General features: G+C 46.0%; 1 protein-coding gene across 1 annotated transcript in view; it reads right to left on the bottom strand.

Annotated features, from left to right (window-relative positions):
* The window catches only part of CILP2 (cartilage intermediate layer protein 2), a 273,448-nt gene that overhangs the window by 119,606 nt on the left and 135,825 nt on the right, over positions 1-18,017 (bottom strand). Inside the window, exon 2 of the mRNA XM_069767690.1 lies at positions 14,146-14,415. Coding sequence (XP_069623791.1) covers positions 14,146-14,415 — 270 coding nt within the window. The remainder of the gene's footprint in view (positions 1-14,145; positions 14,416-18,017) is intronic.

Below are 18,017 nucleotides of genomic sequence, written 5' to 3' on the forward strand. Positions count from 1 at the left end.
CAGAAAAACGGCGAAACCAAGGTAGCCGAGCTGGCCCGATTATTAAGGGCGAACTCAGCCAAAGGCAAAAAGGACACCCAGTCATCCTGATCAACAGAAACAAAGCATCTCAGATATGTTTCCAAGGTCTGATTGGTTCGTTCGGTCTGGCCATTAGTCTGAGGATGGAAAGCCGAGGAAAAAGACAAGTCAATGCCCATCCTACCACAAAAGGCTCGCCAAAACCTCGAAACAAACTGGGAACCTCTGTCAGAAACGATATTCTCTGGAATGCCATGTAAACGAACCACATGCTGGAAGAACAATGGCACCAAATCAGAGCAGGAAGGTAATTTAGACAAGGGTACCAAATGGACCATCTTAGAGAAGCGATCACAGACCACCCAAATGACTGACATCTTTTGAGAGACGGGAAGATCTGAAATAAAATCCATAGAGATATGTGTCCAAGGCCTCTTCGGGACCGGCAAGGGCAAAAGCAACCCACTGGCACGAGAACAGCAGGGCTTAGCCCGAGCACAAATCCCACAGGACTGCACAAAAGAACGCACATCCCGCGACAGAGATGGCCACCAAAAGGATCTAGCCACTAACTCTCTGGTACCAAAGATTCCAGGATGACCAGCCAACACCGAACAATGAACCTCAGAGATAACTTTATTCATCCACCTATCAGGGACAAACAGTTTCTCCGCTGGGCAACGATCAGGTTTATTAGCCTGAAATTTTTGCAGCACCCGCCGCAAATCAGGGGAGATGGCAGACACAATTACTCCCTCTTTGAGGATACCCGCCGGCTCAGATAAACCCGGAGAGTCGGGCACAAAACTCCTAGACAGAGCATCCGCCTTCACATTTTTAGAGCCCGGAAGGTACGAAATCACAAAGTCAAAACGGGCAAAAAACAGCGACCAACGAGCCTGTCTAGGATTCAACCGCTTGGCAGACTCGAGATAAGTCAAGTTCTTATGATCAGTCAAGACCACCACGCGATGCTTAGCTCCTTCAAGCCAATGACACCACTCCTCGAATGCCCACTTCATGGCCAGCAACTCTCGATTGCCCACATCATAATTTCGCTCAGCAGGCGAAAACCTCCTGGAAAAGAAGGCGCATGGTTTCATCACCGAGCAATCAGAACTTCTCTGCGACAAAACAGCCCCTGCTCCAATCTCAGAAGCATCAACCTCGACCTGGAACGGAAGCGAAACATCTGGTTGACACAACACAGGGGCAGAAGAAAAACGACGCTTCAACTCTTGAAAAGCTTCCACAGCAGCAGAAGACCAATTGACCACATCAGCACCCTTCTTGGTCAAATCGGTCAATGGTTTAGCAATACTAGAAAAATTGCAGATGAAGCGACGATAAAAATTAGCAAAGCCCAGGAACTTTTGCAGACTTTTCAGAGATGTCGGCTGAGTCCAATCATGGATGGCTTGGACCTTAACAGGGTCCATCTCGATAGTAGAAGGGTAAAAGATGAACCCCAAAAATGAAACCTTCTGCACACCAAAGAGACACTTTGATCCCTTCACAAACAAAGAATTAGCACGCAGGACCTGAAACACCGTTCTGACCTGCTTCACATGAGACTCCCAATCATCCGAGAAGATCAAAATGTCATCCAAGTACACAATCAGGAATTTATCCAGGTACTCTCGGAAGATGTCATGCATAAAGGACTGAAACACTGATGGAGCATTGGCAAGTCCGAATGGCATTACTAGATACTCAAAATGGCCCTCGGGCGTATTAAATGCAGTTTTCCATTCATCGCCTCGCTTAATACGCACAAGATTATACGCACCACGAAGATCTATCTTGGTGAACCAACTAGCCCCCTTAATCCGAGCAAACAAATCAGATAACAACGGCAAGGGGTACTGAAATTTAACCGTGATCTTATTTAGAAGGCGGTAATCTATACAAGGTCTCAGTGAACCATCCTTCTTGGCTACAAAAAAGAACCCTGCTCCCAATGGCGACGATGACGGGCGAATATGCCCCTTCTCCAAGGACTCCTTCACATAACTCCGCATAGCGGCGTGCTCAGGCACAGATAAATTAAACAGTCGACCTTTTGGGAATTTACTACCAGGAATCAAATTGATAGCACAATCACAATCCCTATGCGGAGGTAGGGTATCGGACTTGGGCTCATCAAATACATCCCGGTAATCAGACAAGAACTCTGGAAACTCAGAAGGGGTGGATGACGAAATAGTCAGAAATGGGACATCACCATGTACCCCCTGACAACCCCAGCTGGACACAGACATGGATTTCCAATCTAATACTGGATTATGGACTTGTAGCCATGGCAACCCCAACATGACCACATCATGCAGATTATGCAACACCAGAAAGCGAATAACCTCCTGATGTGCAGGAGCCATGCACATGGTCAGCTGGGTCCAGTACTGAGGCTTATTCTTGGCCAAAGGCGTAGCATCAATTCCTCTCAATGGAATAGGACACTGCAAGGGCTCCAAGAAAAACCCACAACGCCTAGCATACTCCAAGTCCATCAAATTCAGGGCAGCGCCTGAATCCACAAATGCCATGACAGAATACGATGACAAAGAGCAGATCAAGGTAACGGACAGAAGAAATTTTGACTGTACCGTACCAATGGTGGCAGACCTAGCGAACCGCTTAGTGCGCTTAGGACAATCAGAGATAGCAGGAGTGGAATCACCACAGTAGAAACACAGCCCATTCAGACGTCTGTGTTCTTGCCGTTCAACTCTGGTCAAAGTCCTATCGCACTGCATAGGCTCAGGTTTAAGCTCAGGTAATACCGCCAAATGGTGCACAGATTTACGCTCACGCAAGCGTCGACCGATCTGAATGGCCAAAGACATAGACTCATTCAGACCAGCAGGCATAGGAAATCCCACCATGACATCCTTAAGGGCTTCAGAGAGACCTTTTCTGAAAATAGCTGCGAGCGCACCTTCATTCCATTGAGTGAGTACGGACCACTTTCTAAATTTCTGACAATATACCTCTATCTCATCCTGACCCTGACACAGAGCCAGCAAATTTTTCTCTGCCTGATCCACTGAATTAGGTTCATCGTACAGCAATCCGAGCGCCAGGAAAAACGCATCGATATTACTTAATGCAGGATCTCCTGACGCAAGAGAAAATGCCCAGTCCTGAGGGTCGCCTCGTAAAAAAGAAATAATGATCCTAACTTGTTGAACTGGGTCACCAGAGGAGCGAGGTTTCAAAGCCAGAAATAGTTTACAATTATTTTTGAAACTCAGAAATTTAGTTCTATCTCCAAAAAACAAATCAGGAATAGGAATTCTCGGTTCTAACATAGAATTCTGAACCACAAAGTTTTGAATATTTTGTACTCTTGCCGTGAGCTGATCCACACATGAAGACAGACCTTTAATGTCCATCGCTACACCTGTGTCCTGAACCACCCAAATGTCTAGGGGGAAAAAAAAGCAAAACACAGTGCAGAGAAAAAAAAATGGTCTCAGAACTTCTTTTTTCCCTCTATTGAGAATCATTAGTACTTTTGGCCTCCAGTACTGTTATGATAAGGTAATTCAGTACCACAATGGACATAGAGGTCAGAGCACATACAGTGACCTGACAATAACCCAAAAACATAGAACGAGCTCTGAGACGTGGGAACTCTGCTGACCGCAATCCCTAATCCTCTCCAACCACACTAGAGGCAGCCGTGGATTGCGCCTAACGCTCCCTATGCAACTCGGCACAGCCTGAGAAACTAGCTAGCCTGAAGATAGAAAATAAGCCTACCTTGCCTCAGAGAAATACCCCAAAGGAAAAGGCAGCCCCCACATATAATGACTGTGAGTTAAGATGAAAAGACAAACGTAGAGATGAAATAGATTTAGCAAAGTGAGGCCCGACTTTCTGAACAGAGCGAGGATAGGAAAGGTAACTTTGCGGTCAACACAAAACCCTACAAAAACCACGCAAAGGGGGCAAAAAGACCCTCCGTACCGAACTAACGGCACGGAGGTACACCCTCTGCGTCCCAGAGCTTCCAGCAAGCAGGAAAAAACAAATAGACAAGCTGGACAGAAAAAACAGCAAACAAAATAGCAAAGCAGAACTTAGCTATGCAGAGCAGCAGGCCACAGGAACGATCCAGGAGGAAACAGGTCCAATACTAGAACATTGACTGGAGGCCAGGATCAAAGCACTAGGTGGAGTTAAATAGAGCAGCACCTAACGACTTCACCACATCACCTGAGGAAGGAAACTCAGAAGCCGCAGTACCACTTTCCTCCACCAACGGAAGCTCACAGAGAGAATCAGCCGAAGTACCACTTGTGACCACAGGAGGGAGCTCTGCCACAGAATTCACAACACTTTCCATCCATATCCTGCTAGATTGTGGAAAAACACTATATAGGAGTACATAGAGGAGCTTTTCACCAAACACACCACTTTACAGTTGTGTAGGCCACATTAGCTCATATAAAAGTCTAGTCCACACTTTTGAAAATTAGTGTTTCTTATACCTGTTAGGAGCTGTTCAGGAATAAGCACACTAAGCCCTTAGTACTTTTCTGCCTATCTTTATCAGTCTACCAAGATGAAGAAGGTATGCAGCGATACCGACAACGATCTGGATCGCTGCAGCGTTGCTGTTTGGTCGCTGGAGAGCTGTCACACAGACAGCTCTCCAGCGACCAACGATCCCGAAGTCCCCGGGTAACCAGGGTAAACATCGGGTTACTAAGCGCAGGGCCGCGCTTAGTAACCCGATGTTTACCCTGGTTACCAGCGTAAAAGTAAAAAAAAAAATCACTACATACTTACCTACCGCTGTCTGTCCCCGGCGCTCAGCTTCTCTGCACTCCTCCTGTACTGGCTGTGAGCACAGCGGCCGGAAAGCAGAGCGGTGACGTCACCGCTCTGCTTTCCGGCTGACCGACGCTCACAGCCAGTACAGGAGGAGTGCAGAGCACAGCGCTGGGGACAGACAGCGGTAGGTAAGTATGTAGTGTTTGTTTTTTTTTACTTTTACGCTGGTAACCAGGGTAAACATCGGGTTACTAAGCGTGGCCCTGCGCTTAGTTACCCGATGTTTACCCTGGTTACCAGTGAAGACATCGCTGGATCGGTGTCACACACGCCGATCCAGCGATGTCCACGGGAGATCCAGCGACGAAATAAAGTTCTGGACTTTGTTCAGCGACCAACGATCTCCCAGCAGGGGCCTGATCGTTGGTCGCTGTCACACATAACGATTTCCTTAACGATATCATTGCTACGTCACAAAAAGCAACGATATCGTTAATGATATTGTTATGTGTGAAGGTACCTTAAGGCACATGGGCATGGGCGTGGAGCAAGGAGAGGACGTGGGGATTCTGTGCCTGCTGCGGGCACCGGTGACTCATCATCACCACGTTTCAGCAGGGAACAGTCCTTCATTGCGCAGCTTTGTAGGAGATTGCCGTCCCCCGCTGCTGCCGGAAGAACAAATTGAAGCCGTTGTTGGATGGATGGCAGCTAACGCATCGACCGACTTCAATTAGTGCCACGTACTCTCAGGCACAGAGCACTGGAGAGCACCCATCTGTCTCTTCACCACCTGCCAAATTGCCCAGGCAGTCAGAGAGCCCAGGACAGGAGCCATCTCTACTTCTGTTCTCTGAATCTCCTGGCTTGGAAAGAGGGGGCCAGCCAAGCAGCATTGGAGAAATGGAAGAAGAGGCAGTATGCAGTGATGCCCAACAGCTTTGTCTCTCTGATTCTGAAGAGGCGGGTGGGACAGTGCCTCCGGTCAGCACACCTCAGTACGCATCTGATGATGAGACTCAGGTACCACTTTGTGGTGCGCACTGTGCTGCCGAGACTACCCAGGAGAAGCAGTTGGTGAAAGAGGGTAATGCAGATGATGAGGTCCTTGACCCATCATGGCGTGAGGTACAGGAAAGTGGTGGGAGCAGCTCTGAGGAAGAGATTCCCCGAACGGCCCAAAGAGGGAGAGGGAGGGGGAAGACTGCGGTGCCTGTAGCCTCCACTTAGGCACCCATTAGGAGCATCGCTCTTCCAAAAGCCAAAACGGACGCTCCCAAGACTTGCAGTGCCTGGTCCTTTTTTGACACAGTTGTAGATGACATTTGCTTGGTCAAATGCAAGCTGTGTCATCAGAAAGTCGAACGAGGGAAAAGTGTCAGCAACCTCAATACCACAAATATGTGGAAACATGTGCGGACCAAGCACGTGATGGAGTTACAAAAACACACTGAAGACCTAGGCCAACCTACAGCGGCACCTACCACCTCATTAGCTCGTGTTGTAGCCTCTTCCTCCAGCTCACACACATCTGGTTCGGCTTCCTCACAGGATCGCCATGGAAGAACCTCTGGCACTGTTGTCCAGAGACCCAGTGTAATTCCACCCACAGCACCACGTTCCCAGTCATCCTCACACTCCCAGCCCACTCTACAGCCATCGGTAGCACAGGCATGGGAGAAAAGGCAGCCATTTTTGGCAAACCACCCCTGAGCACAGGCTTTGAATGCCGGCATTGCAAAACTACTGTTCCTTGAAATGCTCTCATTCAGGCTGGTGGAGACTGACACCTTCCGTAAATTGATGGCAATGGCAGTCCCACAATACAACATGCCCAGCTGCTTTTATTTCAGCATGCAAGCTGTTCCTGCCCTGCAAAGCATGTGGAGGGAAACATTCAACATGAGCTACCAAACGCCGTCAGTAGCAAGGTCCACCTCACCACCGATGCGTGGACCAGTCACCATGGACAGGGACGATACCTTTCCCTCACTGCCCTTTGGGTCAATGTTGTGGAGCCGGGTACAGATCTTGCGAGTGGCGCTGTACGTGTTCTGCCAACTCCAATGATTGCAGGAATCCAGTCTGTACACATTGCCTCCTCCTCACACTCCAGTTCCTCAGAATCATTCCTGCAGGAGCCGTCACGGTCTACCTCCACCTTGACCCGTGAACGCTTACCTGTTACGACCGATATGAGCACAGCCGTGGCCAAATGTCAACAGGCCATACTGAAATTAATTTCTTTGGGGAATCAAAGCCACAGAGCGCAGGAGCTCTGGAATGCCATCAAGCAGGAGAGCGACGTGTGGTTTGTGCCAGCGAATCTCCAGCCAGGCATGGTAGTGTGTGGCAATGGCCAAAATCTGGTGGCAGCTCTGGCCCTAAGTAACCTCACTCACATCCCATGTCTGGCACATGTGTTCAACTTGGTCGTGCAGAGTTTCTTGAGGGACTATCCGTATCTTGCTGCACTGCTGCACAAGGTCCGCCTAGAGTGTGCTCACATGCAGCGTTCCAGCATGGCAAGATCACACATTGCAGCTCTGCAGCGGCGATTCCACCTTCCGGAACATTGCATCATATGTGACCTACCCACCAGGTGGAATTCAACATTACATATGTTGGAGCGGTTGTGTGAGCAGCAGCCAGCAGTAATGGAGTACCAGCTGCATCAGGCGCAAAGAAGTCGCACTGCGCGCCGTTCAGACTTCACAACCACTGAGTGAGCCACTATGAAGGACATAGTGCTAGGTTTTGCATGGAGCAGAAGAAGTGCCTCAGCACAAGGCAAGACTAGTATGGCCCAACAGTGGCAAAGTTTTGTGTGCCCGCCACAAATGTCTACACCATCACAGACGGCTCCAGTCAGCAGGAGGCAACGTTTCCGTCAGATGGTGACAGACTACATGGCTTGTCCTCTCAGTGTACTCCCAGACGGCTCTTCCCCCTTCAAGTTTGGGTCTCTAAGCTGGATACATGGCCAGAGCTTAGCCAGTATGCATTGGAGGTGCTGGCTTGCCCTGCTGCTAGTGTATTATCAGAACACGTCTTTAGTGCTGCAGGTGGTATACTAACAGACCGTCGCATGTGACTATCCTCCAATAACGTTGACTGGCTTACTTTTCTGAAAATGAACAAGGCCTGGATCTCACAGGAATTTGCCACTCCTCTTCCAGATTAAATAATTGGTTGGCAACAGTATCCAGGTCTCCTGTTGTGTTCATGTTTCTACCACCTGAACTGTAATCCTTGGGCTCCAACACCGCCAGTTGCTGCTCAGAAGTGCCGTCTGCACAGTCAACACATGACCCAGTGTTATTGGGTTTCAGTAACGTCAACTGTTCCCCTGCTGTGTGTGCAGCAATAACTAAAGTCTGCTCCTCCTGCTTTCCCTGAGCTTCAACACCGCCAGTTGTTGCCCGGAAGTGCTGTCTGCACAGTCAACAGTCGCTCCTCTGTTATTGGCTTTCAGTAACGTCAACTGTTCCCCTGCTGTGTGTGCGGCAATAACTAAAGTCTGCTCCTCCTGCTTTCCCTGGGCTTCAACACTGCCAGTTGTTGCCCGGAAGAGCTGTCTGCACAGTCAACAGTCGCTCCTGTTATTGGGGTTCAGTAACATCAGCTGCTCCCATGCTGTGTGTGCGGCAATAACTAAAGTCTGCTCCTCCTGCTTTCCCTGGGCTTCAACACCGCCAGTTGTTGCCCGGAAGTGCTGTCTGCACAGTCAACAGTCGCTCCTGTTATTGGGGTTCATTAACATCAGCTGCTCCCCTGCTGTGCATGCGGCAATAACTAAAGTCTGCTCCTCCTGCTTTCCCTGGGCTTCAACACCGCCAGTTGTTGCCCGGAAGTGCTGTCTGCACAGTCAACAGTCGCTCCTCTGTCATTGTGGTTCAGTAACATCAGCTGCTCCCCTGCTGTGTGTGCGGCTATAACTAAAGTCTGCTCCTCCTGCTTTCCCTGGGCTTCAACACCGCCAGTTGGTGCTCGGAAGAGCTGGCTGCACAGAGAAAAACATTCGCTCATGTGTCAGTGGGGTTCAGTAACGTCAGCTGTTCCCCTGCTGTGTATCCGGCAAAGTGTCCTGCGACCGCCACGCTGACACAACAACAGACATTAAACTGCCTCCAGTGCAGGCCTCGGCCTACACTCTGTTTCTCCTGGATTCCCTGGGCACAAACACCGCCAGTTGGTGCCCGGAAGTGCTGGCTGCAGAGAGAAAAACACTCGCTCATGTGTCAGTGGGTTTCAGTAACGTCAGATGATCCCCAGCTGTGTATCCGGCAATGTGTCCTGCGATCACCATGCTGACACAATGACAGATATTAAACTGCCTCCAGTGCAGGCTTCGACCTACACTCTGCTCCTCCTGCTGTCCCTGGGCTCCAACACCGCCAGTTGCTGCCTGGAAGTGCCATCTGCAGAGTCAACACTTGCTGCCATGTTCTTGGGTTTCAGTAACGTCAGCTGATCCACAGCTGTGTATTCGGCAATGTGTCCTGCGATCGCCACGCTGACACAACAACAGATATTAAACTGCCTCCAGTGCAGGCTTCGGCCTACACTCTGCTCCTCCTGCTGTCCCTGGGCTCCAACACCACCAGTTGCTGCCCGGGAGTGCCGTCTGCACAGTCAACACTTGCTGCCGTGTTCTTGGGTTTCAGTAACGTCAGCTGATCCCCAGCTGTGTTTCCGGCAATGTGTCCTGCGACCGCCACGCTGACACAACAACAGATATTAAACTACCTCTAGTGCAGGCTTCGGCCTACACTCTGCTCTTCCTGCTGTCCCTGGGCTCCAACACCGCCAGTTGCTGCCCGGAAGTGCCATCTGCACAGTCAACACTTGCTGCGTGTTCTTGGGTTTCAGTAACGTCAGCTGATCCCCAGCTGTGTATCCAGCAATGTGTCCTGCGACCGCCACGCTGACACAACAACAGATATTAAACTGCCTCTAGTGCAGGTTTCGGCCTACACTCTGCACCTCCTGCTGTCCCTGGGCTCCAACACCACCAGTTGCTGCCCGGAAGTGCCGTCTGCACATTCAACACTTGTTGCCATGTTTTTGGGTTTCAGTAACATCAGCTGATCCCCAGCTGTGTATCCGGTAATGTGTCCTGCGACCGCCATGCTGACACAACAACAGATATTAAAGTGCCTCCAGTGCAGGCTTCGGCCTATACTCGGCTTCTCCTGCATTCCCTGGGTTCCAACACTGCCAGTTGCTGCTCAGAATTGTCTTTGGCACGGGTACTCCCGCCTGCCCAGCCCGGTTCCAGCACGCCAGCTGTTTCCGGGTAGTGTCAAGGTCACTTTGCCTCCAATAAGTTTTCCTGTCGTGTTGCGGTCTGGTTAGCCGACTCTATGGTGCCTGCAGTTTAGGTGCTTCCTATGAGGGCTGTGGGAACTGGCAATGAAGCCTGGTTCCATTGTGCCAATAGGACAAGCTCCCCCTGTTGGACTGTGGGTTTTCGGTAACTATGGCGGCTCACGGCCTAGCAATTTTTTTTTCCTGTGGACCTTCTGCTGCCTATCTGAGTTCCAGCATCATTAGCTGGTTCTTAGGAACACAAACTTGAATAGGTCCCCCTGGTTCCAGTACCGTCAGCTGGTTCCGGGCAGAGCCTTTGGCTTAGGTGTCTTCTTCTGGGTATCTGAGTTCCACCAACATCAGGTGGTCCTTGGTAGTGCTTTCTGGCACGGGTACCTCCTGCTTAGTAACCGGGTTCCAGTAACGCCAGCTGGTCCTCGGTTGTTCCATTGGCTCTTGTACCTTCGGCTAGCCATCCGGGTTCCAGTACCATCAGCTGGTTCTTGGCAGGGTCTTTTGCTCTTGTACCTTCTGCTCCGCATCCTGGTTCCAGTACCATCAGCTGGTTCCGGGCAGAGCCTTTGGCTTAGGTGCCTCCTTCTGGGTATCCGAGTTCCACCAAGTCAGGTGGTCCTTGGTAGTGCTTTCTGGCACAGGTACCTCCTGCTTAGTAACCAGGTTCCAGTAACGTCAGCTGGTCATCGGTTGTTCCATTGGCTCTTGTACCTTTGGCTAGCCATCCGGGCTCCAGTACCGTCAGCTGGTTCTCGACAGTGTCTTTTGCTCTTGTACCTTCTGCTCCCCATCCTGGTTCCAGTACCGTCAGCTGGTTCCAGGCAGAGCCTTTAGCTTAGGTGCCTCCTTCTGGGTATCCGAGTTCCACCAACATCAGGTGGTCCTTGGTAGTGCTTTCTGGCATGGGTACCTCCTGCTTAGTAACTGGGTTCCAGTAACGTCAGCTGGTCCTCGGTTGTTCCATTGGCTCTTGTACCTTCGGCTAGCCATCCGGGTTCCATTACCGCAGCTGGTTCTCGGCAGTGTCTTTTGCTCTTGTACCTTCTGCTCCCCATCCTGGTTCCAGTACCGTCAGCTGGTTCTGGGCAGAGCCTTTGGCTTAGGTCCCTCCTTCTGGATATGCGTGTTCCACCAACGTCAGGTGGTCCTTGGTAGTGCTTTCTGGCACGGGTAACTCCTGCTTAGTAACCGGGTTCCAGTAATGTCAGCTGGTCCTCGGTTGTTCCATTGGCTCTTGTACCTTCAGGTAACCATCCGGGTTCCAGTACCGTCAGCTGGTTCTCGGCAGGGTCTTTTGCTCTTGCACCTTCTGATACATTTCCAAGTTCAAGACCCTAAAGATGACGACCCTGAAGACCGAGAAGCAGAAGAACAAGAAGCTGCAGAACAAAAAGCAGAAGAACATTAAGCATAAGACTAAAAATCAGAGAAAAAGATGTTATCTAAATTATAAGCAGAAGAAAACTAAGCAGTGTATGGGGGTGAGTCCGTTCCTCCTCGTAGTGCCCCTGGAAAAAACCTGCTGCTGCAGGCCAAACTGAACGCGGAAAAATCCTGTTGTAAATCTTTTGTGACAGGCAGAACAGAAGGTGTAATCTTTAAACCTTTATAGATAACAACTACAGGAATGCCTGTCACAAATAAGAATATGATGAAGAAGAAAAATATGAAGAAGCTGAAGAAGTTGAATATGAAGAAGAATAATAGTTGAATAAAAAGAATATGAAGAATGTAAAAAAAAGAATAATAGGAAGAAGGTGATGAAGAAGATGAATAAGGCGAAGGAGAAGTTGGTGGAAAAGATGATTCTGCTGAGGATGATGAAGAAGAAAGTGTGGGAGAAGTTAAAAAGAAGGTGAATGAACAGCATGGAAGTAGTGAAACATAAATATCTGACTAAATATAAAAAATCGTAACATAGTCAATAGCTTTGTAACTCTGAACGTCTTAAAAAAAAAATTAATTCCTGCTATTCCATTTGATTGGGCTAAACCTCTATGCCTTTAATGTCTCCTCCATCTCCCCCAATTCTACATTATTCTTAGTTGTTTTCCTTCATGTAGAATTAACCTACAAGGAAAGAAAGGGTTTATTTTAAGTCCGATATTTTGGTCCTATTTACTTGCATTGGTATCGAGTATCGGTATCGGCGATATCCGATATTTTTCGAATATCGGCAGATACAATCCGATACCGATACTTATGGATATCGGAAGGTATCGCTCAACACTAGCTATGAGGAAGATGTAATTATAGCTCAAAATGTTTTATTTTTTGTCAGAGTTAATAGAAATAAAAGTACTTGACATTTATTTCACCCAATTCCTTCCAAGTAATAGGATATTACTATGAACACGTGAAACGTATAGGAATTACATAAAATACAACTCAACACGTGTCACAAAGTGAGTTACAGGAATTTCTAGATGCAAAACTTACAAATGTAAAACTCAGATAGAAGTGATTGTGGTCCAAGGCAGTCTCATATATTTTATACCTTCCACCTCTATTTAAGTGTGATTCAGAACAGTTTAGTGTCTTGAAATGTTAATTGACTTGCATCATTCACATCTAGTGGGGATAATAAATACTTAATGTCTGCACATTTCTATACCTTTACCTTATTACTTTAATAATAAATATTGCTGGCTTGAGTTTAAATATCAGGTCTTATGATGTACTGATATACAGTATCTTTGTAATATATACTACTGTATTTATTGATGATTTGCAGTGCTGTGTAAGCAACATTTTTAACTTTTAGACTTTTAAGTTAAAACAAATAAATGAGATAATCCCAAACCCCTTAATGACCGCCAATACGTCTTTTAACTGACCAGAGATATAAGAGACTAGCATCCCCATACAGGTGACAATCCAGCAGCTGTCAGTGTTTGCACCTTCCAAATCTGTTTAACCCCTTACATTCTGCTGTCAATAGTGACTACATCATATAAATGGTTAACAGAGTGTGGGGGCTTCCTCTTTATTCCAATTGGTGCTCTCAGATCATGATTGAGTGGTCCTGATGTTTGCCATGGCCAATCATGACCAAATAGCGGCCTTAGAGTCTGACAGCTGATGTAACCTGTTCAGAAGTTATCAGCATTTAGGTGGTAAAAATACACATTTTCAATTCTGTCATGCAACTTTGTATTACCGTAATTCCTGAAAATCACCTGAAGGGTTAATAAACTACCTGACTGCAGTTTTCATTATGTCAGGGGGTGCTGTTTTTAAAATGGTATAATTTGGGGTTTTTTCCCAATATATGGGACCTCTAAAGGCACTTCAAACATAAAAAAATAAATTTTGTAAATTTCCTTGAAAAAATAAAAAATTACTGCTACATTTTTAAACCTCCTAAAATGCTAATAAAATAAAATAACATTTTACAAATGGTGCTGATGTAAAGCAGACATGTGGAAAATGTTATTTATTATTGTTTTGCTTTGGTATGACTATCTGGATTAAAGGGATAATCATTCAAAGTTTGAAAATTGCTAATTTTTTTAACATTTTTATCAAATTTCTGATATTTTTTATAGATAAACACAAAACATATCGACCTAAATTTATCATTATCATAAAGTATAATGTGTTACAAAAAACAGTCTAAAAATCACTGGGATCTGTTGAAAAATTTGGCTCTGTCACTAAGGGGTTAAGCACAGAAAAAGCCATACGATTCTGATTAGTGAGATTCTGACAAATTAAAGCAATGCAGATCTTGTGAACAATTGCATTCCCAGATACACATTGTGCAAGGAAGCACAACATGGCTCTTTTCAAAAGAGACATGTGTTGCATTTCCATGCAAAATGGGTGGCATTATTACAGTAATCACTTTACTGGAAATGTGTGATGCCTTTTGTATGATGAGTAAAACACTTTAATAAATTCCTCTAATCCATTCCATACTGTGTTTAGAAAATTCATGTTTCATTATTTTCCATGTGACACTAGTTCTGTAAAAACAAATGTTGGCCTTGGATATAGTCATATCTTTCTTACCAAGTGGACATTGAAACCTAACATAGTAGTTGGAACAATTTTGTCCTCTCGGTTGCTCTTTGTTGATGCACCAGAAGCCCTTTTTTGGATTAGAGTGTACAACCTCTTTGGTGTCCTTTGGCCTATTCCATTCGGTGGTTCTTGCTTCAAGAGCAATAGGTCTAATGCACAAACGCTGTGGATAATAAAAGCGAATGGCTTCTACTGTTTCATAATCTCCATCACCTTCTGGATGGTCTACATTAAACCAAGACGTCCACTCTGAAGCACCTAAGAAAAAAACATTAGAGTAAGTTAATACTCAAACTTTTTAATTAATCTTGTGCAAATTACATGTCATCAAAACAGTGCTGGAAGCTGACCTGAACCTGATCCATTCATTCACCTGGGGTATTTTCTGAAAGTAATTTTGTTGACCCTGTTATGCAATTCAGCTGCATGGTGCTCAGCAATATGTAGTAGGAGTGACAACTGATACCATTATTGAACAGCGGCTTTTGTTGTAGTTTTGAACACACGTGACTTACAATTTATAACTATTCATATTTTCACATTTTTTGAAAACAATAGTCTCTTGTGAAATGTCAGACATGAGATGTCTATTAAACAATTTTGAAAACAGTTTAAGCATTCATGCATGAAATACTTCAGATTGGTTCCTCTCCACTAAACGATTCAGCCTGTAAACTGTAAGAGGAAGGCATCTCATTTCTGTTAAAATGTAACAGAATCTGTCAACGCAGGAAAACATGAGTGACATTCCAGGCACATTACACCAACAAGCATCATTAGCATCGGAAAAAATACTTTATACATTTATGACTTTTTTGTATTGTTTGAAATTTGGCTTCACTTGTGAATTTATTCTTCCAAATTACTGTATGTGCTGTATTAGGTTTAGCTGCACATATTATTTCAGTTTTTCATTCCCTGCACTATAAATTTCAATAGCATCATTACGATTATGAAGTCTATATCCATGAACGTGGTGGTCTCCTATTACAGAAAAGGCTGACAAATCAATAGGACAAGCTATCACTATATGATAAGTGGCAATCTAACCACCATTTGTTTTTCAAGTCAATGAGGCATTTTTGAAGTTTATTACAAAACTGGTGGTGGAAATACCCTTATGTTAAGGTTTCCCACATTCAGAGGAGCTGTGGCGGCTTCTACTCGCCTCTCCCTGACATCTTCATCGCTCTGTAGCTCCTCCTCCGCTGCGGGGCCTCAACACTCTACATAAATTAAGCTATTCCCTTCTGCTCTCACGAGACTCAAACTGGCGCACTCATGTTTGCAGGTAGCAGCTCCAGCGAAGAGTCACAGGCCACAATGATGTAGATAGGAGAATTTGGTAATCTTGAACTGTACTGCAGTTAATGAACCATTAACCCAGGTTTTTTTTCTTCCTATAAAAGTACTAAACAATGATGAAAAGGTTCATGCCTGTTCTGTGTTTTTGAGCGGCTTCTGTTTTTGTCTTAAAAATACTGGCCAAAAATCTGAGATGTGAATAAGGCCTCATACCTTGCACTATCATGTCCTTACACTTTGGTAGCAGATAACATAATATCCACCATTAATATCAGAAGATAGAGCACAGCTTCTCCTAATGTATCCATCTCCCTGCTAAAATGACCTATGCACATAGTCTCTGAACCTATTCTTTCTTTATATGCAGGTGTCTGTTGTAAAGCAAATATCTGATCTCCTGTTACAGTAACTTGGGCAAGATAAGTGTCCTGAAGTTACATTAAAAAAAAGGGAATAAAATATACAGTCAGAAAATAAAGCCAGATTAGATTAGGAAAATTACCTGTACATATTTAAGACGTTACCTTGTGACAAGCTTAGATATCATGGCCATTTTTTACCTTGATATTGGTGTGGATGGGAGTGGAAAGGAATAAAGCTCAGTATTATATATGTATTATAATTGATATGTACTGAATCTTAGGTTTTGATAGATACATAAAATTGTGTTAAGACATTGTAACAATTTGTCAGATTTGGAAGCAATCCGATACCTCCTACTGCGCAGGCGTCACAATCTTGCTACAGAAAGAAAAACTACCTCTCCCAAGATGGCGCTGCCAGCACCTGCACAGTAGAATCCATTGGATTGCCATCTTGAATGAGGCAATTTTTTTTCTCCAGCAAAATGGTGGCGCCTGCGCAGTAGCCGCTATCGTATCGCCGATAGCGGCTACTGCGCAGGCGTGGCCGGTACCATTTTCAAACTGATCTTTTTAATGAATTTATGGATACCATCAAAAACAATAATTAAATGCACACTAAGGATGCGATCATGCTGCAGCGCAGGCACCGCCTGCAGAAGGGGATTAAAATAAAAAAAATAAAATAAATATATATATATATATAGTTTTATTATTCAGACTATAAAACTAGGGGGTAGGTCAGTGAGGGATCAGTGACCTGTCAGAAGTAGTGATGGGTGAGCACTAATATGCTCAGGTGCTCGTTGCTCGGGTCGAGCAAATTGGAATGCTCGGGTGCTCAACCCGAGCAACGAGTCCAGTGTAAGTCTATGGGAAACTCGAGCATTTATCCGGCAGCCCCCCTTCCCTGACGTCTGCAGAGGGACTAGAAATTGCAGAAATCAATGGGAACAGTGCTCAAATGACATAGGAACAGCATGGGGAAGACACCAGGAAACATTTCTGACTCCCAGGTCACTGCTGTGAACAATGTTGTCAGAATCTTATGCTACTTATACAGACTCACAATAAAACATACAAAAAGGAAACTAAAATGGATTTTCCTGGGAAATATGTTAAGGAACATCCTTTTCAGGGTAATGACTTTAATATTAGCAAAATGTAACAGTGATCACTCTCTGCTCATTCTTTTCGATCTTTCTGCAACTTTCGACACTGTTGACCACCCTCTCCTACTCTCTAGGCTCCAGTCACTAGGCATTAAGGACACTACTCTCTCCTGGTTCTCCTCCTATCTTTCTGACCGCTCCTTCAGTTTTCTGTTCTCCGGCTCCACTTCGTCTCCTCTTCCTCTCACTGTTGGGATACCTCAGGGCTCAATCCTTGGCCCCCTTCTCTTCTCTCTCTACACGGCCCCAATTGGACAGACCATCAGCAGATTTGGCTTTCAGTACCATCTTTATGCCGACGACACTCAACTATACACGTCTTCTCCTGATCTTACTTTCACTGTACTACAGAACACCAGTGACTGTCTGTCCGCAGTCTCCGACATCATGTCCGCTCTCTATCTGAAACTCAACCTTTCCAAAACTGAACTTCTTCTGCTCCCACCATCTACTAACCTCCCTAAACCTGACGTTTCCCTCTCCATGGGTGGCACCATAATAACACCCCGGCAGCAGGCACGCTGACTGGGTGTTACGTTTAACTCCCATCTCTCCTTCACATCCCATATACAATCTCTTGCCCTCTCGTGCCGCTTACACCTAAAGAACATCTCTAAAATCTGCCATTTTCTCACTATGGAAACAACAAAAACCCTCACTGTTGCCCTAATCCACTCCCGCCTGGACTACTGCAATGCTCTATTAATTGGCCTCCCCCTTACTCGACTTTCCCCTCTCCAGTCTATCCTTAATGCAGCAGCCAGGGTTGTCTATCTAGCTAATCGTTACTCAGACACGTCTGCTCTTCGCCAGTCGTTACACTGGCTGCCCGTTCATTATAGAATCCAATTTAAAGCACTTGTTCTCACCCACAAAGCTCTTCACAGTGCAGCACCCCCTTACATCTCCTCCCTCATTACTTTCTATCAGCCTAACCGACCTCTGCACTCAGCAAATCACTTTCGACTAATCTCTACACTAATCCATACCTCCCACTCCCGACTCTGGAATGCTCTACCCC

The sequence above is a fragment of the Ranitomeya imitator genome, chromosome 1 (genome assembly GCF_032444005.1).
Source record: "Ranitomeya imitator isolate aRanImi1 chromosome 1, aRanImi1.pri, whole genome shotgun sequence".
Taxonomy (NCBI): domain Eukaryota; kingdom Metazoa; phylum Chordata; class Amphibia; order Anura; family Dendrobatidae; genus Ranitomeya; species Ranitomeya imitator.